General features: G+C 45.4%; 1 protein-coding gene across 1 annotated transcript in view; it reads right to left on the reverse strand.

Annotated features, from left to right (window-relative positions):
• Positions 1–2,041: 2,041 nt before the first annotated feature.
• UBE2L3 (ubiquitin conjugating enzyme E2 L3) overlaps positions 2,042–23,961 on the reverse strand; it is a 49,957-nt gene continuing 28,037 nt past the window's right edge. The window contains exons 2-4 of the mRNA XM_040416360.1: positions 19,729–19,824; positions 18,142–18,328; positions 2,042–2,990 (exon numbers count right to left, since the gene is read on the reverse strand). Of these exons, the coding sequence (XP_040272294.1) occupies positions 2,836–2,990; positions 18,142–18,328; positions 19,729–19,824 (438 nt within the window). The 3' untranslated portion in view covers positions 2,042–2,835. The remainder of the gene's footprint in view (positions 2,991–18,141; positions 18,329–19,728; positions 19,825–23,961) is intronic.

Below are 23,961 nucleotides of genomic sequence, written 5' to 3' on the forward strand. Positions count from 1 at the left end.
CTGAGCCAATACATTTTAATACTGTACGGCGCGCTCGCTCTGTACAGTATTGGACCACAGTTTTATGGAAATAGTCTTCAGATGTTTTATCCGAAGTCGATTTGCTCATCTCTACTATACACCTACCAAGAGAACAGAACTTTCATACTCTTATCCCATTTCTACACCAACTATTTTAATAAATTACCCTTCAAACAACATTTCCCTCACAGCTGCAGTAAGCTAACAAGATATTCCCTGTCAGTATGGGGGTTTTATCTCTGACAGCTGCTAAAGGACATTTAAAATCTCATTTTCCATGGTATAGTACGGCTTTTTTTTTAAATTTTTTTATTGTTTTCTGACGGATAAGTTTCTTTTAACAAAAAGGCTGTCTGCAGCAACAGGAGACTATAAAAGACAAACTGATTTCATAGTCCTATATTCTGCTGACAACTTTCTGCCTATGCACAGTGTCAATCAGCAGTGGGAACGCATTGACAGAGCTCAGCACTTGGCTTCCTCCCGCTTTCTGTGAAAGATTAAACCAAAAAAAAAAAAAAAAAAAAAACACCTGGTGACAATTTTTTACCCGATACATAAAACTGGCTAAAAGAAATGCAGAAGAGCAGTATTTTTTTACTGACTGATAGCTAGTTTTGTCAGTAAGGCTACATTCGCACGACGGACATGTGACGGATGTCTTTTTTTTTTTTTTACCAGCCATTACATATATTTTAAGAATAGCCTGTAGGGTTATTCACACAGCCAGTAAATAATGACTGAACAATAGCCCCTAATACAATTGAAGGGGACCATTTTTAATCTGTTTCTCAGAAAGGCATCAGTTAAAAACAGACCACTTTGCAGTTAATATAGTTTTTTTTTCACTTTCGTGTGAATGTAGCCTTAGGGTACCTTGAGTTTAGTTTTTTTTTTTTACAATTCTGCAAAATAAAAATAATATATATATATAAATTTTATTATTAATAATAATAATAATAATAATAATAATAATAATAAGTATACCAGATCCTAACTAAAGCCATCGGCATCATGCCAATGAAACATTTGCTATACACACCAGAAGCTTTCACAGCCCATGTGTCAAACAAAATGGCAAATACCGTGTGAAAGCAGCCTTATTGAGAAGCAAATTCAAAAGTACAGAAAAAAAAAAAAAAAAAAAAAGAGAATAGAATACTTTAAAAAGTACTTATCATAAAAACCAAGCTTTACTAATTGCTATAACCTCTGATTTGGTGCCAGCAAATATACTAAAATAAATAAAAAAAATCCATACCCATCTCTTGATACAGTACTTTATTGCTGTCATTCTAACAACAAAGACTGATGACAGACCACCACAGCCTCAGCAAGGAACTGAACGGCTGACTAGTGATTTGGTGCTTTTTTTTGTAAGCTTTAGAACAGGCATCAGGCAATCTCTGGCACTCCAGTGGTTGTAAAACAGCAACCCCCAGCATGCTCACTTGTTCAGCTGTTCTTGGAACTCCCACAGAAATGAAGAATGCTGGGAGTTGAACTTCCAAAACAGCTGGAGTTCCAGAGGCTGCTGACCTTTGCTCCTGGACAATCCCTTTAATGCTGGTCTCTGGGAATGAGGTTTTTAGCAAGTGCCTGCAGCCTGCCTCTCTGAACAGAAGATTCATACTTACCTGCTCCCCACCACTTTGGTCCTCCGCGCCACCTTCACTGTGTCCATGTTTCCCGGTCCCAGCAATGACTGGCTTCAGCAGTTACAAGGACACAAGCAGCATGTCAATGCTCAAGCCAGTCATTGGCTGCATTGAAGCATGTGACCATGCTGCATCGTATGTCAACACAGCAGACACTGGAACATGGACACAGCGTGGAGGACCGGAGCAGATAAGTATGAGTCTTCTGTTCAGAGGGGCAGGCTGCTGGCCACTTGCTAAAAACCTATTATTTCCAGAAAACCCCTTTAAGTAGCACCCAGTCCTAAATGAAAATTTAGGAAGGAAACCAAGACATTTGAAAATGCTGGTTATATCTGAAAAACTGAGTCACAACAGGGCAGCTTGGTTTACCCCTTTAATAAACATAATCTCAACATCGGGCAGAATTACAGAAGAACGGGCTTATTTCCAACAGTTTAAAGTATTTTTTTTTTCTTTTTTCTTTAATATTCTTATGTTACAAACTGAAGGAGAATTTACCAAGTCCCACAAAGCACAGTGCAACACTGAAAGGAAAACTAAGAGCCAAATGTTCGACAATCCCCCTCCCTTTGGTGGGTTTTATGGGCCATGGTTATGTAATCCCGCCAATGTCAGAAGACAAATCTGACACAGAGAAGACTGCTAATGGAAGGGGTAGTGACAGCAGACTAAAACCTAACAGATAAAGGACCTTCGCCTGGGAGTGTTCAAAATTAGATGACAGGAATAGTAAACTAAAAAAAAAAAAAAAAAAAAAAAGAAAAGAAAAACACTAAGCAATGCTACAGTTTAACCCTATTGGAAAATAAATCATTGAGTTTTGTGTGTAATTTATTTCAGAATGGCAGATGAAAAGAAAAACATTTCCTGCAATTAAGAATGGAAAAGTGACTTTTTTACACAGAGCAGAACTGCACTCCCAATTCACACATTTTAAATCCTCCTCTAACAGTTTTAAGTAGAGTTTAGCAAAAGCCGTGGGTTGACGCTGCGCCTCTTATCCGTGTTCCCGCGGAGTCCTGCCTCTTGTGTATTTTCAGGGTAAAGGTGAAGGAGGGGATTCTGAACTCGCTGACTCCAATTCTTCAGTTGCGCTTTTTGAATTTGTGTTTGTATATTGTGTGTGTTTTCCTCTGGCGCAAGGCCTCAATGTCTAGTCCACAGGTCGCTTCTCTCCGTATTTCTTTGTAAACTCTTCAGCATTCTTACAGAATTTTTTACGGTCCTTTGAGTATTCTTCCGCTAGATCTGCACGCAGTGGGTGCTCTGGCTGTGGATCGTTGACCAGGGCAATGAGAGACTGGATGACTAGACAAAGAAAAAGATGGAAAGGAATAGAAAGTAAGAATGGGTTTTCTACAATAACCAATTGCAAGTAAAATAATGTATCAGTTTATAACTTTCATATTAAAAAGGGGTTTCCTACACTCAGTAACCCCACTGATCAGCTGTCCGAGAAGGTACTGGCGTTCGCAGTAGCGCAATTGCCTTATCTTTGCTCACCAAGCACAGCGCCGTACATAGTTAGCGGCTGTGCCTGGTATCACGCTCAGCCCCAGTCACTTTTATGGGACTGAACTGTGCATAGGCCATGCGACGTGACATGGCCTAGGCACAGCTGATTGGCGGGAATAGGTCATCAGTAAAAAAAACAAAAACAAAAAAACACTTGGAAAACCCCTTTAACCACCTCAGCCCCCATAGCTTAAAACACCCTGAAAGACCAGGCCACTTTTTACACTTCTGACCTAAACTTTCACCATTTATTGCTCGGTCATGCAACTTACCACCCAAATGAATTTTACCTCTTTTTCTTCTCACTAATAGAGCTTTCATTTGGTGGTATTTCATTGCTGCTGACATTTATACTTTTTTTGTTATTAATCGAAATTTAACGATTTTTTTGCAAAAAAATGACATTTTTCACTTTCAGTTGTAAAATTTTGCAAAAAAAAACGAGATCCATATATAAATTTTGCTCTAAATTTATTGTTCTACATGTCTTTGATAAAAAAAAAAAGGTTTGGGTAAAGAAAAAAAAAAAAAAAGGTTTGGGTAAAAGTTATAGCGTTTACAAACTATGGTACAAAAATGTGAATTTCCGCTTTTTGAAGCAGCTCTGACTTTCTGAGCACCTGTCATGTTTCCTGAGGTTCTACAATGCCCAGACAGTACAAACATCCCACAAATGACCCCATTTCGGAAAGTAGACACCCTAAGGTATTCGCTGATTGGCATAGTGAGTTCATAGAACTTTTTATTTTTTGTCACAAGTTAGCGGAAAATGATTTTTTTTTTTTAAAATCAAATTCAGTAAAAAATGGCTGGCGAAATCCGAAAGGTGCTCTTTGGAATGTGGGCCCCTTTGCCCACCTAGGCTGCAAAAAAGTGTCACACATGTGGTATCTCCGTACTCAGGAGAAGTTGGGGAATGTGTTTTGGGGTGTCATTTTACATATACCCATGCTGGGTGAGAGAAATATCTTGGCAAAAGACAACTTTGTATAAAAAAAAAAAAAAATGGTAAAAGTTGTCTTTTGCCAAGATAATTCTCTCACCCAGCATGGGTATATGTAAAATGACACCCCAAAACACATTCCCCAACTTCTCCTGAATACGGAGATACCAGATGTGTGACACTTTTTTGCAGCCTAGGTGGGCAAAGGGGCCCATATTCCAAAGAGCACCTTTCGGATTTCACTGGTCATTTTTTACAGAATTTGATTTCAAACTCCTTACCACACATTTGGGCCCCTAGAATGCCAGGGCAGTATAACTACCCCACAAGTGACCCCATTTTGGAAAGAAGACACCCCAAGGTATTCTCTGATGGGCATAGTGAGTTCATGGAAGTTTTTATTTTTTGTCACAAGTTAGTGGAATATGAGACTTTGTAAGAAAAAAATAAAAAATAAATCAATTTTCCACTAACTTGTGACAAAAAATACAAAATTCTAGGAACTCGCCATGCCCCTCACGGAATACCTTGGGGTGTCTTCTTTCCAAAATGGGGTCACTTGTGGGGTAGTTATACTGCCCTGGCATTTTCCAGGGGCCCTAATGTGTGGTAAGTAGGTAAATGACCTGTGAAATCCTAAAGGTGCTCTTTGGAATGTGGGTCCCTTTGCCCACCTAGGCTGCAAAAAAGTGTCACACATGTGGTATCTCCGTATTCAGGAGAAGTTGGGCAATGTGTTTTGGGGTGTCATTTTACATATACCCATGCTGGGTGAGAGAAATATCTTGGCAAAAGACAACTTTTCCCATTTTTTTTATACAAAGTTGGCATTTGACCAAGATATTTCTCTCACCCAGCATGGGTATATGTAAAATGACACCCCAAAACACATTCCCCAACTTCTCCTGAGTACGGCGATACCAGATGTGTGACACTTTTTTGCAGCCTAGATGCGCAAAGGTGCCCAAATTCCTTTTAGGAGGGCATTTTTAGACATTTGGATACCAGACTTCTTCTCACGCTTTGGGGCCCCTAGAATGCCAGGGCAGTATAAATACCCCACATGTGACCCCATTTTGGAAAGAAGAGTTAGCGGAAATTGATATTTTTTTCTCACAAAGTCTCCCTTTCCGCTAACTTGGGACAAAAATTTCAATCTTTCATGGACTCAATATGCCCCTCACGGAATACCTTGGGGTGTCTTCTTTCCGAAATGGGGTCACATGTGGGGTATTTATACTGCCCTGGCATTCTAGGGGCCCTAAAAGCGTGAGAAGAAGTCTGGAATCTAAATGTCTAAAAAATTTTACGCATTTGGATTCCGTGAGGGGTATGGTGAGTTCATGTGAGATTTTATTTTTTGACACAAATTAGTGGAATGTGAGACTTTGTAAGAAAAAAAAAAATTAAAAATTTCCGCTAACTTGGGCCAAAAAAATGTCTGAATGGAGCCTGACAGGGGGGTGATCAATGACAGGGGGGTGATCAATGACAGGGGGGTGATCACCCCCCTGTAAGGCTCCATTCAGATGTCCGTATGTGTTTTGCGGATCCGATCCATCTATCAGTGGATCCGTAAAATTCATACAGACCTCTGAATGGAGCCTTACAGGGGGTTATCAATGACAGGGGGGTGATCAATGACAGGGGGGTGATCAGGGAGTCTATATGGGGTGATCAGGGGTGAATAAGTGACGGGGGGGACGGGGGGGGGGTGTAGTGTAGTGGTGGTTGGTGCTACTTTACTGAGCTACCTGTGTCCTCTGGTGGTCGATCCAAACAAAGGGGACCACCAGAGGACCAGGTAGCAGGTATATTAGACGCTGTTATCCTAACAGCGTCTAATATACCTGTTAGGGGTTAAAAAAAAAAATCACATCTCCAGCCTGCCAGCGAACGATCGCCGCTGGCAGGCTGGAGATCAACTCTCTTACCTTCCGTTCCTGTGAGCGCGTTCACAGGAAATCTCGCGTCTCGCGAGATGACGCACGGATGCGTCCAGGAGGAATGAATCAACCACCTTCCGGACGCATCCGTGCGTTAGGCGGTCGGGAGGTGGTTAAAGTTGAATACACAACAAATTTCACATTTTCTTCCCCAGTAGTTCTCAGTTAAGGAGATTAAGGATGCGCATAATGTATGTATTTTTTTTTTTTTCATATTAAAAATTGTTTATTCTTTATTTTCATGTTCGTATTTTATTTAACAAAATTATTTCATGAAAGCGTATCTACATATTTCTCGCACAAAGGGACTTTTACCTTATGTATTTCAATGCATTACTGGCTGGGCATATAAAATGCACATGCCTACCTCACTTATGCCCTAACAGATGGTTAAGCAGCTGTGAAACTACAACTCCCAGCATGCACACTTAATGGCCTGTTCTTGTAACTCACAGAAGTGAAAGGAGGATTCTGGACGTTGTAGTTTCAGAATAGCTGGAGTTTCGGAAGTTGCTGATCCTTGCCCTAACAAGATTACTCAGTATTGTCTTGAGGGTCATTCTTAGGTAAACAGCTATCCTCTAACCTGTTCACTACCAGCACCATACATGAAGCGATAGGCAAACATGACGCCCGCTTGCACGTGCAGTGGGCGTCATAGCCAGCAGGTCTCTGCTGTTTCAAACAGCAGAGACCTGCCGCTAATTACCGTGACCAGCAATAATGCCGATCGGCATATGTCCACCAGATGGCAGGCCAACATAAGAAATTTGCAATTGACAGTAATAAACTCATTTTAAAAGTACATGATGGTTCAAAATTAAAAAACAGATTTCATAGGCTAATATGAGCTTCAAAATAATTACAAAATATTTTTAAAAAAAAAGTTTATCTATAAAAAGATATAAAAGTTTAAATCACCCCCCTTTCCATATAATAAAAAAATAAATACCTAAATAACAAAACATCATGGGTATCACAGTGACCAAAAAAGCCCATACTAGAATATAAAAATATTTTTCCAATATGGCGAACAGCGTAATGGAAAAAAAGCATCAAAATATCCAATTTGCCATTTTTTTTCATTGCTTCTCTTACCCCCAAAAAATTTAATAAAGTGTGATCTAAAAATCACAAACACTCCAAAATGGTATGAATAAAAATTAAAGAATATCCCGCAAAAAATGAGCCCCTATACAGCTCAGTAGACCCAATTATATATATAAAAAATAAAAAAAAAAGTTATGGGGGCTCAGAATATTGTGCGCAGTACTGGAGACCATTTCTCCAGAAGGATATTGATACTTTGGAGAGAGTTCAGAGAAGAGCTACTAAACTAGTACATGGATTGCAGGATAAAACTTACCAAAGGACCTTAACATGTATAGCTTGGAAGAAAGACGAGACAGAGGGGATATGATAGAAACTTTTAAATACATAAAGGGAATCAACAAGGTAAAAGAGGAGAGAATATTTAAAAGAAGAAAAACTGCTACAAGAGGACATAGTTTTAAATTAGAGGGGCAAAGGTTTAAAAGTAATATCAGGAAGTATTACTTTACTGAGAGAGTAGTGGATGCATGGAATAGCCTTCCTGCAGAAGTGGTAGCTGCAAATACAGTGAAGGAGTTTAAGCATGCATGGGATAGGCATACGGCCATCCTTCATATAAGATAGGGCCAGGGGCTATCCATAGTATTCAGTCTATTGGGCAGACTAGATGGGCCAAATGGTTCTTATCTGCCGACACATTATATGTTTCTATGTGATGTAAAAAAAAATAAAAAAAGTCCCCAAAGTTTACATATATTTTGAAACCTACACATATGGGGTATTGTTGTAATCGTACTGACCGAGACAATGAAGAGCGTGGGTCAGTCTTGTTGCAAACGAAACTGTGTGGGAGGAATTGCATTTTTTTCCAATTCCACCCTATTTGGAATTTTTTTACTGCTTCCCACAACATTGTATGCCATAATTATTAATGGCAATAAAAAGTACAACTTGTCCCGCAAAAAATAAGCTCTCATACAGCTATGTGAACGGAAATATATATAAGTTATGGCTCAAGGAAGATGGGGTAGAAAAATTAAAACGCAAAAAACCTCTGGTAGTGAAAGGGTTAAAACCATCAGCAGCGGGCCCCCCTCCCCCTTTTTATTTTATTTATTGTGGCATCTCAATGGTTAAATGGCCAAGATCATTTTATCTAATACAGGATACTGCTGTTTGGTAATCACAGGGTGTCTCCCCCTGCTGGTGAACGGGTGGGCACAGCTGCTGCAGATGTTAGATAGCATAAGTTGTGAGCTGTCCTCATCTACCATGGAATATCATAAATTATCGAGAGTAGGAAGAAACATTCCACAACAAGGCATAGATTATTTTACACCTATTTAATCAGTTCATTGCTGGTTAGAAAAGACCAGGCTAGTGTCTTTGGGCCTCTGGCACAGTTCTGCATCACAAGATCCCTTTCAGGGCCGGTCGACACAGGACAGAAATATTGCAGATCACTTACTGCAGAACTAGTAGATCTGTACAAGTAAAGTCCACTACAGATTATAGTACCAGGCATATGGATGAGATTTTACTAAAATCTTACCTTCATGCTGATTTATTTGTTCTTTAAACAGAAACTGACCTGCAGTGCTGGTTTTTCATTCCAGTGTCAATTTCTGATGTGGATTTTCACCCCTTTCAACATAACAAATTAAATGTAATAAATGTGAATTGTGCTGCGAATCAGTGGTGGGAAAAAAATCCACCGTGTGTGTATATACCCTATTCTTCTATTCAGCCAGATCGCAATAAAGAACTCCAATCAGTCTACAGCACGTCTGGTGATGTGCATCTGCACAATTGGGATCTGCTGACGAACCCGCTTTTTTTCTTTGCAGTCTGCATTTGGAGATGTGGCCAACTCCATTGGTCCTGCACTCCTGACTAAACTAACCTGTCTGCCCCATAGGCTGACTTGAATTAGTGCCCGCATAAAGCTGAAGCCTGCTCTCCCTTTTATTCATTGGAGGCCATTATGGCACCAAAAGAGGTAAAAAAAAAAAAAAAGTGGCCTCAGCATGCATGTGGAACCTGCCTTCCCTGAATTTAATGAAGGTTGGTATGGCACCAAAAAATGGATTTTTTGTACTCACCGTAAAATCCTTTTCTCGTAGTAGGCATTGGGGGACACAGCACCATGGGTATATGCCCAGCTGCCACTAGGAGGCTGACACTAGAAACAAAAAAGTGTTGGCTCCGCCCAGGTGGGCTATACCCCTCTGCAAGAGCCGAGATACACCAGTCGGTACAAAAGCAGTAGGAACGCCATACACCTGAACAAACAGAAAACTGAACGCCAACAAGTCTTCAACTGGGGAAACCCAACGACCACAAATCGCCGGGACCACAACAAGAAGAAACTCAGTAAGAAAATGGGAGGGATCTGTGTCCCCCAATGCCTACTACGAGAAAAGGATTTTACGGTGAGTACAAAAAATCCATTTTTCTCGTGCATGGCATTGGGGGACACAGCACCATGGGACGTCCCAAAGCAGTCCCTGAGGGAGGGAAGAAGAACGCCATGTCGCCAATCTAAAGCACAGCTGCTTGCAGAACCTTGCGCCCCAGGCTAGCGTCAGCGGAAGCCAGAGAATGAATGTGATAAAACTTAGAGAAAGTGTGAACTGACGCCCAGGTGGCGGCCCGGCAGACCTGGGAAGCAGATGCCTGATGACGCACCGCCCAGGAAGCCCCAACTGCCCTAGTCGAATGAGCGGTCAACCTGGAAGGGGGAGCACGGCCCTTTGCGATATAGGCCTCCTTGACAGCCGACCGAACCCAGCGAGAGATGGTAGCCTTGGAGGCAGGCAAACCCCTACGAGGACCCGCCGGGACCACGAAAAGGGAATCCGAACGACGGAAAGGTTCCGTGAGGCGAAGGTACAGGCGAAGGGCCCGAACAACGTCAAGGCAATGGAGGGATTTCTCCCTAGGGTGAGAAGGATTAGGGCAGAAAGAGGGAAGGACGATCTCTTCATTGATATGAAACGAGGAGACCACCTTTGGAAGAAAAGAGGGAACGGGACGCAACACCACCTTGTCCTGATGGAAAACCAGGAAAGGCGAACGGCAAGAAAGCGCCGCCAGTTCGGAAACCCGGCGGATGGAGGTGACTGCCACTAAGAAGGCCACCTTGAACGAGACAAACGACAGAGAGATCTCTGCCAAAGGCTCGAAGGGAGAAGACTGAAGGGCGCCAAGGACGAGATTCAGGTCCCACGGCTCCACTGGAAAACGAAAGGGGGGGGCTCGGCGAGCGACACCCTGTAGGAAAGTCCTAACCTGAGCCCGCGAGGCCACAGGACGTTGGAAAAGGACTGAGAGGGCCGAAATCTGTCCTCTGAGAGAAGCTAGGCGAAGACCCTTCTCAAAACCGGCCTGAAGGAAGGCCAGAACGTTAGGGACGGAGAAATGAAGAGGGCGGAAGCGCCCAGACTCGCACCAGGCAAAATACGCTCTCCAGGTCCGGTAGTAAATACGGGCTGACTGGGGTTTGCGAGCGTGAAGCATCGTCTGAATGACAGAATCCGAGAGGCCACGGGACTTCAAGACCGCGGTCTCAACGGCCACGCCGTCAAACGAAGCTGAAGTAAATTCGGGTGGTACAGAGGACCCTGAGAAAGGAGATCGTGGCGCAGAGGAAGTCGCCACGGAGCGTCGGCGAGCAGAAACACTAGATCTGCGTACCACGCCCTGCGGGGCCAATCCGGAGCCACCAGGATTGCCGAAACCCGGGCTGCCTTGAGACGCTTGAGCACTCGGGGCAGGAGGGGAATGGGGGGGAACAGGTACAGAAGGTTGAACTGAGACCAAGGCAGAACTAGGGCGTCTACCGCGAAAGCCTGAGGGTCTCTGGACCGCGCGACATAGCGCGGAATCCTGTGGTTGAGACGTGACGCGAAAAGATCCACGTCCGGAGTTCCCCATCGGTGACAAAGTTGGAGGAACACCTCTGGGTGAAGAGACCATTCGCCCGGGTCGACTAGCTGACGACTGAGGAAGTCTGCCGCCCAATTGTCGACCCCGGGAATGTGCACCGCGGAAAGGACGGGAACGTGGAGTTCCGCCCAGCGCAGGATATGGGAGGCTTCCTGCAAGGCCATCACGCTCCTGGTGCCCCCTTGGTGGTTCAGATAAGCCACGGCGGTGGAATTGTCTGTTTGAACCCGGACCGGGAGACCGCGAAGACGTGGGGTCCAGTGAGACAGTGCCAGGAAAATTGCCCTGAGCTCGAGTACATTTATCTGCAGGGAGGACTCCTGAGCAGACCAAAGACCCTGGACTGTGAGAGAGTCGAGGACAGCTCCCCAACCCAAGAGGCTGGCGTCCGTCGTGACCACCCGCCAACTGGGGGGAAGAAAGGAACGGCCCAGGGACACCGTCCGAGGAAGAAGCCACCAGGAGAGGTCCTGGCGAAGCTGGAGAGGGAGACGAACCAGGCGATCGAGACCTGCCTGGGACTTGTCCCACCTGGATAGAAGAAACAACTGAAGGTCCCGGGAGTGGAATTGGGAATAGGGAATGGCTTCGAAGGAAGCCACCATCCTCCCCAGGACGCGCATACACGTCCTGATAGTCAGGGTGGACGGGCCGCGGAGAAGCGTCACCCCCGCCTGAAGGGAGGCAATCTTTTCTGGGGGGAGAAACACCCGCCCGAGGCGAGTGTCGAAAATCATGCCCAGGAAGGGCATCCTCTGGCATGGGACGAGGGAGGACTTGGAGTGGTTGACGAGCCACCCGAACTGGGAAAGAGCTGAGAGGGTGATGTGCAGGCTGGACAGGTTGTCCTCCAACGACGGGGCCCGAATCAGAAGATCGTCTAGGTAAGGTATCAAGGCGACCCCCCTGGCACGAAGAAGGGCCATGAGAGGCGCCAACACCTTGGTGAAGACCCTCGGAGCAGAGGCCAGGCCGAAGGGCAGGGCTACGAATTGGAAATGAAGAGAACCTACCGCGAAGCGAAGGAACCTTTGGTGGGAGAGGGCAATGGGGACGTGGAGATAGGCGTCCTGAATGTCTATGGACGACAGGAACTCGTCCGACTCCAAGGAGGCGATCACCGACCGGAGGGATTCCATACGAAAGTGACGGACCCGGACAAAGCGGTTCAGCGCCTTCAGGTCCAGGATAGGACGGAGCGAACCGTCCTTTTTGGGAACCGTGAACAGATTCGAATAGAACCCCCGAAAGCGTTCTGACTCTGGAACCGGAACGATGACCCCTAGAGAGCGAAGGGAACGAATGGCCTGAAAAAAATCTTCTGCCCCGGAGGGGGACCTGGGGGGCGACGTCAGGAAGAACCGTCCCGGCGGAAGATCGGAAAATTCGATCCTGTATCCGGAGGAGACTACCTCCAGAACCCAAGCGTCTTCTACACTTGCTTGCCAGACGTCCTGAAAGGCGAGCAGACGCCCTCCCACCTTGACGGAGTCATGCGGAAGGAGGTTTAGTGGACTGGGGGCGAGCAGGTTTGGGCTTGGCATGCCAGGAGGGCTTGGTCTTAAAGGAAGGCCTGGAGGCCTTCTTGTCAGATCGGGCAGGGGGGGCCCGAAAGGACTGCGCCCGAGAGGACGATCCAGGAAAGCGACGGCGGCGAGGCTGATTCTGGGGAAGAAGAGAGCTCTTACCGCCAGTGGCCTCCGAGATGAGCTCCTCCAAACGCTTCCCAAAGAGCTTCCCGCCGAGAAAGGGAAGGGAAATCAGAGCCTTCTTGGAGGCGGCATCTGCCGCCCAAGAACGAAGCCAGATGGTGCGGCGGATGGCCACAGAGTTAGCGGCCGCACGGCCGGATCGGCGGGCCGATTCCATAGAGGCATCGCAAAGAAATTTGGACGCCTGATAAATTTGAGAGGCAAGCACTGCCAGTTCCCCTTGATCAGAGTCTGGGGGTAAAGCGCGAACAAGCTGTTTTGCCCAGATAGCGCAGGCCTTAGCCACCCAGGAGGCGGCAAACGCAGGACGGATGGCAGCACCCGCTGCGATGAAAACAGACTTGGCCAAAGAGTCGACCCGTTTGTCAGCGGGATCCGACAAGGAAGCCGCGTCAGCCAGGGGAAGGGTAGTAGCCTTCGCCAGGCGAGCAACCTGAGGGTCTACCTGAGGAGGAACCGTCCAAGTATTGACAGATTCCTCAGAAAAAGGATAGGGGACGTCAGAGGCCTTGGTAAGATGAAGGCGCCGATCAGGATGACGCCACTCTTTAGCCAGAAGTGCGTCCAGATCCTCGTGATTCGGGAAGACCACAGTGGAACGCCTAGTCCGGCGGAAGGACACCGACTCCAGGGAGGAGGAGGAGGGTACGTCCTGCACATGGAGCGCGTCACGGACGGCTTTGATGAGGTCCTGAATGGCCGCAGACATCGCCGAGCACCGCTCTGATTCAGAATCAGAAGCGGAGGAGTCCCCAGGAACGGCGGAAGCGGCTGAAGAAGAAATTTCGCCCGACTCAGACCTAACCGGGGAGTGATCCGGGGTAGCTGAGGAAGAATGGGACCCAGCCGAGGCTGTGCGAGGTCGCTTGCCGGACCTCGTACCAGAGCGGGAACGGACATCCCCGGCGGGGGGGTCCCTGCCCGAGGCGGCCGCAATCTGAGCGGGCAGACGGTCCAAGGACTGCGCTAGGGATTGGGAGAGGCTGGCAAGGTTACCTATGGCCTGGGACAGGGTAGCAGCCCATTCCGGAAGGACCGACAAAGAGGGGGCCGCAGGGGCGGACTGGGTGGGCCTGGGGGGAAGGCACTGCACGCAGAGAGAGGAAGACTGACCGCATGGGAACTTCCTATTACATACGGAACAGGCGTAATGAGTGGAAATAGCGGCAGGGGGAGTGGGGGCCCGACCAGAAGAAGACATGAGGGCGATGGAGGAGCCTGCAAAGCAAAAAAGAGTCAGCCAGAGGCTGCCTACCAGACCCAAGGTGCTGTGTCCCACAGAAGCACGTCCAGAGAGCCGAGGCGCAGGAGAAGCAAGATGCGACAGCTGCAGGCAGGACAGGAACCGGTAGTCAAGAAAGACACGCCCCCCCCAGCAGCCCGCGCTGGTGCTGGATTGGTTGGAAAAAACGCGGCTCCCAGGGCACCGCCCACAAAGGGGAGGGAGGAGAAAAAAGCCCGGGAAGGCAGAAGGCGGAGACGAAGCTCCGCCCCACGTGACCTGCGGCCTAGGCTGGAGAAAAGCCGGGGCCTCGAGTAGAAAAAAGCTGCCGGAAACGGACGCCCGCGATCGCGGTAACGCCCGGAGGCAGCAGCAGAAGCGGGGACGCAGCACAGGTTCTCTGGGAGTGCGGGGGCCCCGAAGGCCAGGAGTTAGCCGGAAGAAACCCGCAGGTACGGGAAGGAGCCGAAAGAATCGGCCGTCTTAAAGGGCCAGGCCCTAGAAACGAGGGTGCCCCAAGGAAGTTTTCCCCCGCAAAAAGAATGCCCAGGCAAGCGTGCAGTGCCCCCAAGAGCCATCAGCCTCCCTAAACTAAAAAGGGGGCCAGGACAAGAGGTGGTTGTGGTGGGTGGAGGGGGTGGGGGTGGGGTACCGCCATACTCACCTTCCGACGTTTTCAGGCGCAGCAATAGCCACCCCCTCGGCGGACTCAACACGGGAGCCGTGGGTCCGCCGGAATTCCGCTGCGGAAGCAGGTAGTGGGGACTGGGTGGCTGCCGGGTACCTGAGTACGCGCCCGCAGGGGGGCAACTAAAGTGGAACACGATGGAGCCACCCCTGCGTCCTGAAGAAACCTGTACAAAAAAGGAGAAAAAAATAGAATAAAATAAAAAATAAAATTAGCAGGATGACCTGCAAAACAGGTCATGTCTGCCTCCTACGGACACTAGAACTAGACTGGTGTATCTCGGCTCTTGCAGAGGGGTATAGCCCACCTGGGCGGAGCCAACACTTTTTTGTTTCTAGTGTCAGCCTCCTAGTGGCAGCTGGGCATATACCCATGGTGCTGTGTCCCCCAATGCCATGCACGAGAAAGAAGTGGTATTCAGCCTAGGTTCCTGTCCTAAAGACATCGCCTTGCTGGGGGCAAAGAGGACGTAGCATTAGTAAATTTTCTGGTGTGTATGGCACTATTGTATGAACTTTATTATTTGTGTTTGCAGAGTGCTGTTGCATTGTGTTTGCTTTTGTGCTTTCAGCCATGGCGACGTGAACCTGCGCATTGGGATGTGCTCACTAACCCCCATTTCTGATGATACCTGAAGATCTTCATCTTAAAGCAACACAAACCACCTTAAGGTTTGTTGGGCCCTAGATACTGATGATGTGTAATAGCTGTGCCAGGTTACAACAGCATTGTGGTGAATGGGAACAACACCTTATGGCTACTGCACAGTAGAAGGAGCTTTCCGTTTCTGCCGACTGTCATTTCCACCGCTCCTTGAGAACAGCTGATTGGTGGCAAAGGTTGGACCACAAATCTGATATTGATAAACATCAATATGTAGAAGGCCTCATGCACACGACCGTTGTTTTATTCCGTGTCCGTTGTGCCGTTTTTCCGTGATTTTAGCACAATAAGGCTGAGTTCACACGAGCGTGTCCGGATAAGGTCCGGATGAGTTGCGGCAAACCCGTGCGAGTAGGTACCCAATTGCAGTCAGTTTTGACTGCGATTGCGTTCAGTTTTTATCGCGCGGGTGCAATGCGTTTTGCACGCACGTGATAAAAAAAAAAACTGACTGTGGTACCCAGACCCGAACTTCTTCACTGAAGTTCAGGTTTGGGTTCGGTGTTGTTATAAGGGAAAATAATAACATCTACACATGGTTATAAGGGAAAATAATAGCATTCTTTAATACAGAATGCTTAGTAGGTGGTCAATTGAGGGTTAAAAAATAAAAAATTATTAACTCACCTTCTCTTCTTGATCGCGTAGCTGCCAGTCTCATCTTACTTCTTTAATCATGAGAAGGTGAGTTAATTATTTTTTAACCCTCAATTGACCACCTACTAAGCATTCTGTATTAAAGAATGCTACTATTTTCCCTTATAACCATGTTATATACAAACAATCATGTGCAAGAGGCCTAATGCTGTGGGTCCTGTCTCAGGAGCGGAGTTTAGTATGGGAAATACCTCTGACTCACAGAGCGTATTTCTCCCAATGAATATGCTAGTGTGAAATAGGCTGCATGAATTATGAAACTGACACTATGGGGGGAATTTATCATGAGCGCTCCTTCAGTTTTCCTACTCCATCCTGGAGTGAGATTGTGACAAAATCAGAGTGAGATAAAGTTGTCACTGTTATTTTGTATTAAATCAATGTTAATGCTCCGTGTCTCTGCTGTCCAGAGTGCGGCTTGGCTCTCTTTCACGCAGCGGATTACCCGCATAGCATCCGCTCGTGTGAAAGAGCCCTAACAGCCACACTATCTATGGTGGACTACATATAAAGGAGATAGAATCATTGTGGGTGCAATTAGAAACAAAGGGCGTTATTATTTAAAACCGAATAGCACCATATGCAAATGTGTTATTTATAAATTATCAGCAAATGTTATACCCATCGTGGCAATTTTCTGTAGCTGTATAAATGCTGGTTTTTGAGGATATCAACATCTGATAGTGGATTTACATACAGCTCCTATTGAGTTATTGCCACTATATGTTACACTCTTATTCTAAAATGTATTATATTAAAAAAAAAATCATATACATATTTTTGGTCATTTTGCTTATTATAAGGCGTAATTTGATTTTAATTTTGTTCAAGAACTGATTTTTATTTATTATGGTGGATAATTAAATACTATCTTAAGGTAATACCCTCTCTGGATGGTTCTAAGTGTAGCGTGCCTGTCCTGGGTATGTACATTAATTCATCACATTGACGGGGTGAGTCAAATTGACAAGAGCACCTTGCCCATAATAACGAGAGTGAGCCGCTATATTCTTTTTACTTGGCATACGGTCGTTTGCATGGAGTCTTATGATTTATAATGCGGTGTGTTCCTGCCAGACCTTGACTTTAATGAACTGTAGTCACATAATGTGGTCAGTACAAATCATTACAACCGTGGTCCGGCAGCAACACACAGCATTATAAATTATAATGCTATAAGTTTCTTACAGGAGTAGTGGGAAATACCCTCTGTGTGTCAGAGGTATTTCTCTCATTGCATACGCTCATGTGAAATTGGCCTTTCAGGTAACATATGGGGTTGCAGAAAAAGACTGATGAAAAAAATAAATCAACTTAGGCCTCTTTCACACTTGCGTTGTCCGGATCCGTCGTGCATTCCATTTGCCGGAAGTGCCCGCCGGATCCGTAACACCGCAAGTGAACTGAAAGCATTTGAAGACGGATCAGTCTTCAAAATGCGTTCAGTGTTACTATGGCAGCCAGGACGCTATTAAAGTCCTGGTTGCCGTAGTAGTAGTGGGGAGCAGTATACTTACAGTCCATGCGGCTCCCGGGGCGCTCCAGAATGACGTCAGAGCGCCCCATGCGCATGGATGACGTGATCCATGAGATCACGTCATCCATGCGCGTGGGGCGCCCTGACATCACTCTGGAGCGCCCCGGGAGCCGCACGGACGGTAAGTATACTGCTCCCCCGCTACACTTTACCATGGCAAACAGGACTTTAGCGTCCTGGCAGCCATTCAGAAAAAGCTAAACGTCGGATCCGGTAATGCGCCGAAACGACGTTTAGTTTAAGGCCGGATCCGGATTAATGCCTTTCAAATGGGCATTAATTCCGGATCCGGCCTTGCGGCAAGTGTTCAGGATTTTTGGCCGGAGCAAAAAGCGCAGCATGCTGCGGTATTTTCTCTGGCCAAAAAACGTTCCGGAACTGAAGACATCCTGATGCATCCTGAACGGATTTCTCTCCATTCAGAATGCATGGGGATAATCCTGATCAGGATTCTTCCGGCATAGAGCCCCGACGACGGAACTCTATGCCGGAACAAAACAATGCAAGTGTGAAAGAGCCCTTATAATACCAATTGACAAAACAAATACCAAAAAATAGAAGTAATCAATCATTACCTTGGTCAGTTTTAGTTGCTGGTTTCCAGTTTTCAGCACTGATCACCGGCAGGCATACCTGGCCTTTCTCATCAATGTTCGGGTGGTAGATTTTGGTTTTGAAGGTTATCTTGGGAGGCTTGAATGGATACTCTGCAGGAAAGTTTATTTCAATCCGAAATGCTCCTTTGTCATATGGAGGATTGTCCTGGTATAATATAAATTAATAGATCATCTTGTTCTGCTTTATATAAGAATCATTCACATCCTTTTCAGGCTAAAGTGTAGGCAAAAGTAACCAAAGAGGTCTCAAATCCATTACTTTAACGAAAATGAACCATCTTAATATAAAATGATTCTCTAAGCTCTGTTTATGACATCTGAAATGTTTGCTGGATTGGATATGCCATCAATGTGCGATTGGTGCAGGACTCACCAGTTACAAGAATGAAGCAATCGCTGAACCTGGCAGAGTTACAACCATCCTGTAGTTATACCCACACTGAACACAAATTGATGGCATACCCTAAGGAAAATAAAAAAAATTTAAAAATAGGATATGAAATGAGACCATTTCTTTATACAGTAGCATATAGACCCAGTTACAGGGCTGTTCCAGAATTCTACTATTGATGGTCTACCCTCAGGATATACCTTCAATATCAGACAGGCATAGACTGACACCCGACACCCCAGCCGATCAGCTCCGTCCATTGTACAGTGGATGGAGCTGGATACCACAGCACTGCTCCCACTGAAGTGAATGGGAGCAGTGCTGCAGTTACGAGCACTGACCGCTGCACAATAGACAGAGCTGTGTAATTTCAGCACCAGAGCTACCATGAAACAGCTGGGGGGGGGTGTCTGATCCTTGTCAATCTGATAATGATGGCCTATCCTGATGATAGGTTATCAATCTTAAAATCCTGGGTGGTGCATGGTGTCTAACCCATGCCAGTCTGATATTGATGGCATATCCTGATAAGCCATCAATAACCTCTTTCCCCTGTATGCATTTTAGGACTTCGTGAATAAGCAATTTTTTTCATTATTTGATAGTCGCCTTCCAAGAGCTACAACTTTTTTTTATTTTTTTTTTACATCAATGCAGACTTTTGAGGAACTTGTTTTTTTGCTGGACAAGCTGTAGTTTTACATGAGCACAAGGAGACAGAGCCATCTTTGGTGCGATTATCCTTCCTTTTATATGACTCTAAGGCCCCATGCAAATGACTGTATCCGTTTTGCAGTCCACAAATCACAGATGTATGGATGTCATCCGTGTGCTGTCCGCATTTTATGTGTGATCCCATTGTTTTCCGCATCTGAATGTCCATACCGCGAAGTGGTAGAACATGTCTTATACTTGTCTGCAAAATGCAGACCACTGACCCATTGAAGTCTATGGGCCAGCAAAAAATGTGGATGCAAAATGGAACCCAACCGTATTTTATGGATCTGCGATTTGCTGGCCACAAAATGGATATGGTCATGTGCATGGGGCCTAAATGTGCTGAGCATTTCTAATGGTGGAGTCAGGGAGGCCGGACAGTCACCTATAGTAGGAATGTGACTACTAACGAAAGAAAATTAGGACTTTATACTTACTGGAACTATGAGCCCCTGCCAGGTCAGCAAATTGGCTTCGTCAACCTGTATATTGCGGAAATTTTTCAACCCAGCTCTGCGGATCTCTTCAAGCTCCTAAAAAAAATAACGAGTGGATAAATACATAAAACAGAGGAACAGGCAGATTTTAGTCCCGAGGAGCGTGGCTGCAACCTGAAAATATCACACGCTGGCTTCTAGGTGGGATGGTGGCTGCTAATCTAGGACCAGGAAACTATGGGATATGCTAAGAGTGCTTGTTTTTGTCCAGAGGGGAGACCAGCCGTTGCAAGACCGGCGATGACTTACCTCCAACCGAACAAAGGATCGAGCACGCTGAAATGCAACATACCTTCCCACTGAATCTGTCTTCAGGGGAGAGTTGAGATACCTCCACGGTCCATACACACTTGATAGTCGAGTGATGTCCCCAAACTAGGCTGACATTTATTGGATGTAGGGTTATTGCGGGTATCGAAATATCGATACTTTTGTCCTGGTATCAATAAGACACCAGGATTTGACATTTATCGATACTAGGCTGCCCTACTGCGCAGCCTAGCATCAGAGAACATGAGCGCGCTGCTGTCAGCGCACTCATGTTCCCTCAGAAACACAGGGGAGAAGGAGTTACTCTCTCCCTCCCCCCTGTGCTGCTGCCAATGAGAAGAGAGGGGGGGTGGGGTGGGGGGCGCACTGCGCCACCAATGATAGAGGACCTTTCATGGGTCCAAACATTGTAAACTAACCATCAGGATATGTAGAGCGGCGCCCATGGATCTCACTGCACTTAGGCTACTTTCACACTTGCGTTTGGTGCGGATCGGTCATGGATCTGCACAAACAAATCCGTTCAGATAATACAACCGCATGCACCCGTTCAGAACGGATCAGTTTGTATCATCTTTAACCACCTCAGCCCCCAGTGCTTAAACACCCTGAAAGACCAGGCCACTTTTTACACTTCTGACCTACACTACTTTCACCATTTATTGCTCGGTCATGCAACTTACCACCCAAATGAATTTTACCTCCTTTTCTTCTCACTAATAGAGCTTTCATTTGGTGGTATTTCATTGCTGCTGACATTTTTACTTTTTTTGTTATTAATCGAAATTTAACGATTTTTTTTGCAAAAAAATGACATTTTTCACTTTCAGTTGTAAAATTTTGCAAAAAAAATGACATCCATATATAAATTTTGCTCTAAATTTATTGTTCTACATGTCTTTGATAAAAAAAAAATGTTTGGGTAAAAAAAAAATGGTTTGGGTAAAAGTTATAGCGTTTACAAACTATGGTACAAAAATGTGAATTTCCGCTTTTTGAAGCAGCTCTGACTTTCTGAGCACCTGTCATGTTTCCTGAGGTTCTACAATGCCCAGACAGTACAAACACCCCACAAATGACCCCATTTCGGAAAGTACACACCCTAAGGTATTCGCTGATGGGCATAGTGAGTTCATAGAACTTTTTATTTTTTGTCACAAGTTAGCGGAAAATGATGATTTTTTATTTTTATTTATTTTTTCTTACAAAGTCTCATATTCCACTAACTTGTGACAAAAAATAAAAACTTCCATGAACTCACTATGCCCATCACGAAATACCTTGGGGTCTCTTCTTTCCAAAATGGGGTCACTTGTGGGGTAGTTATACTGCCCTGGCATTCTAGGGGCCCAAATGTGTGGTAAGGAGTTTGAAATCAAATTCTGTAAAAACTGACCAGTGAAATCCGAAAGGTGCTCTTTGGAATGTGGGCCCCTTTGCCCACCTAGGCTGCAAAAAAGTGTCACACATCTGGTATCTCCGTATTCAGTAGAAGTTGGGGAATGTGTTTTGGGGTGTCATTTTACATATACCCATGCTGGGTGAGATAAATATCTTGGTCAAATGCCAACTTTGTATAAAAAAATGGGAAAAGTTGTCTTTTGCCAAGATATTTCTCTCACCCAGCATGGGTATATGTAAAATGACACCCCAAAACACATTCCCCAACTTCTCCTGAATACGGAGATACCAGATGTGTGACACTTTTTTGCAGCCTAGGTGGGCAAAGGGGCCCATATTCCAAAGAGCACCTTTCGGATTTCACTCGTCATTTTTTACAGAATTTGATTTCAAACTCCTTACCACACATTTGGGCCCCTAGAATGCCAGGGCAGTATAACTACCCCACAAGTGACCCCATTTTGGAAAGAAGAGACCCCAAGGTATTCGCTGATGGGCATAGTGAGTTCATGGAAGTTTTTATTTTTTGTCACAAGTTAGTGGAATATGAGACTTTGTATGAAAAAAAAAAAAAAAAAAAAAAAAAATCATCATTTTCCACTAACTTGTGACAAAAAATAAAAAATTCTAGGAACTCGCCATGCCCCTCACGGAATACCTTGGGGTGTCTTCTTTCCAAAATGGGGTCACTTGTGGGGTAGTTATACTGCCCTGGCATTTTCCAGGGGCCCTAATGTGTGGTAAGTAGGTAAATGACCAGTGAAATCCGAAAGGTGCTCTTTGGAATATGGGCCCCTTTGCCCACCTAGGCTGCAAAAAAGTGTCACACATCTGGTATCTCCGTACTCGGGAGAAGTTGGGGAATGTGTTTTGGGGTGTCTTTTTACATATACCCATGCTGGGTGAGAGAAATATCTTGGCAAAAGACAACTTTTCCCATTTTTTTATACAAAGTTGGCATTTGACCAAGATATTTCTCTCACCCAGCATGGGTATATGTAAAATGACACCCCAAAACACATTCCCCACCTTCGCCTGAGTACGGAGATACCAGATGTGTGACACTTTTTTGCAGCCTAGGTGGGCAAAGGGGCCCATATTCCAAAGAGCACCTTTCGGATTTCACTCGTCATTTTTTACAGAATTTGATTTCAAACTCCTTACCACACATTTGGGCCCCTAAAATACCAGGGCATTATACCTACCCCACAAGTGACCCCATTTTGGAAAGAATAGACCCCAAGGTATTCGCTGATGGGCATAGTGAGTTCATGGAAGTTTTTATTTTTTGTCACAAGTTAGTGGAATATGAGACTTTGTATGAAAAAAAAAAAAAAAAAAAAATCATCATTTTCCACTAACTTGTGACAAAAAATAAAAAATTCTAGGAACTCGCCATGCCCCTCACGGAATACCTTGGGGTGTCTTCTTTCCAAAATGGGGTCACTTGTGGGGTAGTTATACTGCCCTGGCATTTTCCAGGGGCCCTAATGTGTGGTAAGTAGGTAAATGACCAGTGAAATCAGAAAGGTGCTCTTTGGAATATGGGCCCCTTTGCCCACCTAGGCTGCAAAAAAGTGTCACACATCTGGTATCTCCGTACTCGGGAGAAGTTGGGGAATGTGTTTTGGGGTGTCTTTTTACATATACCCATGCTGGGTGAGAGAAATATCTTGGCAAAAGACAACTTTTCCCATTTTTTTATACAAAGTTGGCATTTGACCAAGATATTTATCTCACCCAGCATGGGTATATGTAAAATGACACCCCAAAACACATTCCCCAACTTCTCCTGAGTACGGCGATACCAGATGTGTGACACTTTTTTGCAGCCTAGATGCGCAAAGGGGCCCAAATTCCTTTTAGGAGGGCATTTTTAGACATTTGGATACCAGACTTCTTCTCACGCTTTGGGGCCCCTAGAATGCCAGGGCAGTATAAATACCCCACATGTGACCCCATTTTGGAAAGAAGACACCCCAAGGTATTCAATGAGGGGCATGGCGAGTTCATAGAAATTTTTTTTTTTTGGCACAAGTTAGCGGAAATTGATATTTTTTAATTTTTTTCTCACAAAGTCTCCCGTTCCGCTAACTTGGGACAAAAATTTCAATCTTTCATGGACTCAATATGCCCCTCACTGAATACCTGGGGGTGTCTTCTTTCCGAAATGGGGTCACATGTGGGGTATTTATACTGCCCTGGCATTCTAGGGGCCCTAAAGCGTGAGGAGAAGTCTGGAATATAAATGTCTAAAAAATTTTACGCATTTGGATTCCGTGAGGGGTATGGTGAGTTCATGTCAAATTTTATTTTTTGTCACAAGTTAGTGGAATATGAGACTTTGTAAGAAAAAAAAATAATAATTCCGCTAACTTGGGCCAAAAAAATGTCTGAATGGAGCCTTACAGGGGGGTGATCAATGACAGGGGGGGTGATCAATGACAGGGGGGGTGATCAATGACAGGGGGGGTGATCAATGACAGGGGGGGGTGATCAATG

This window comes from Bufo bufo, chromosome 2 (assembly GCF_905171765.1).
Source record: "Bufo bufo chromosome 2, aBufBuf1.1, whole genome shotgun sequence".
In the NCBI taxonomy this organism is placed as follows: domain Eukaryota; kingdom Metazoa; phylum Chordata; class Amphibia; order Anura; family Bufonidae; genus Bufo; species Bufo bufo.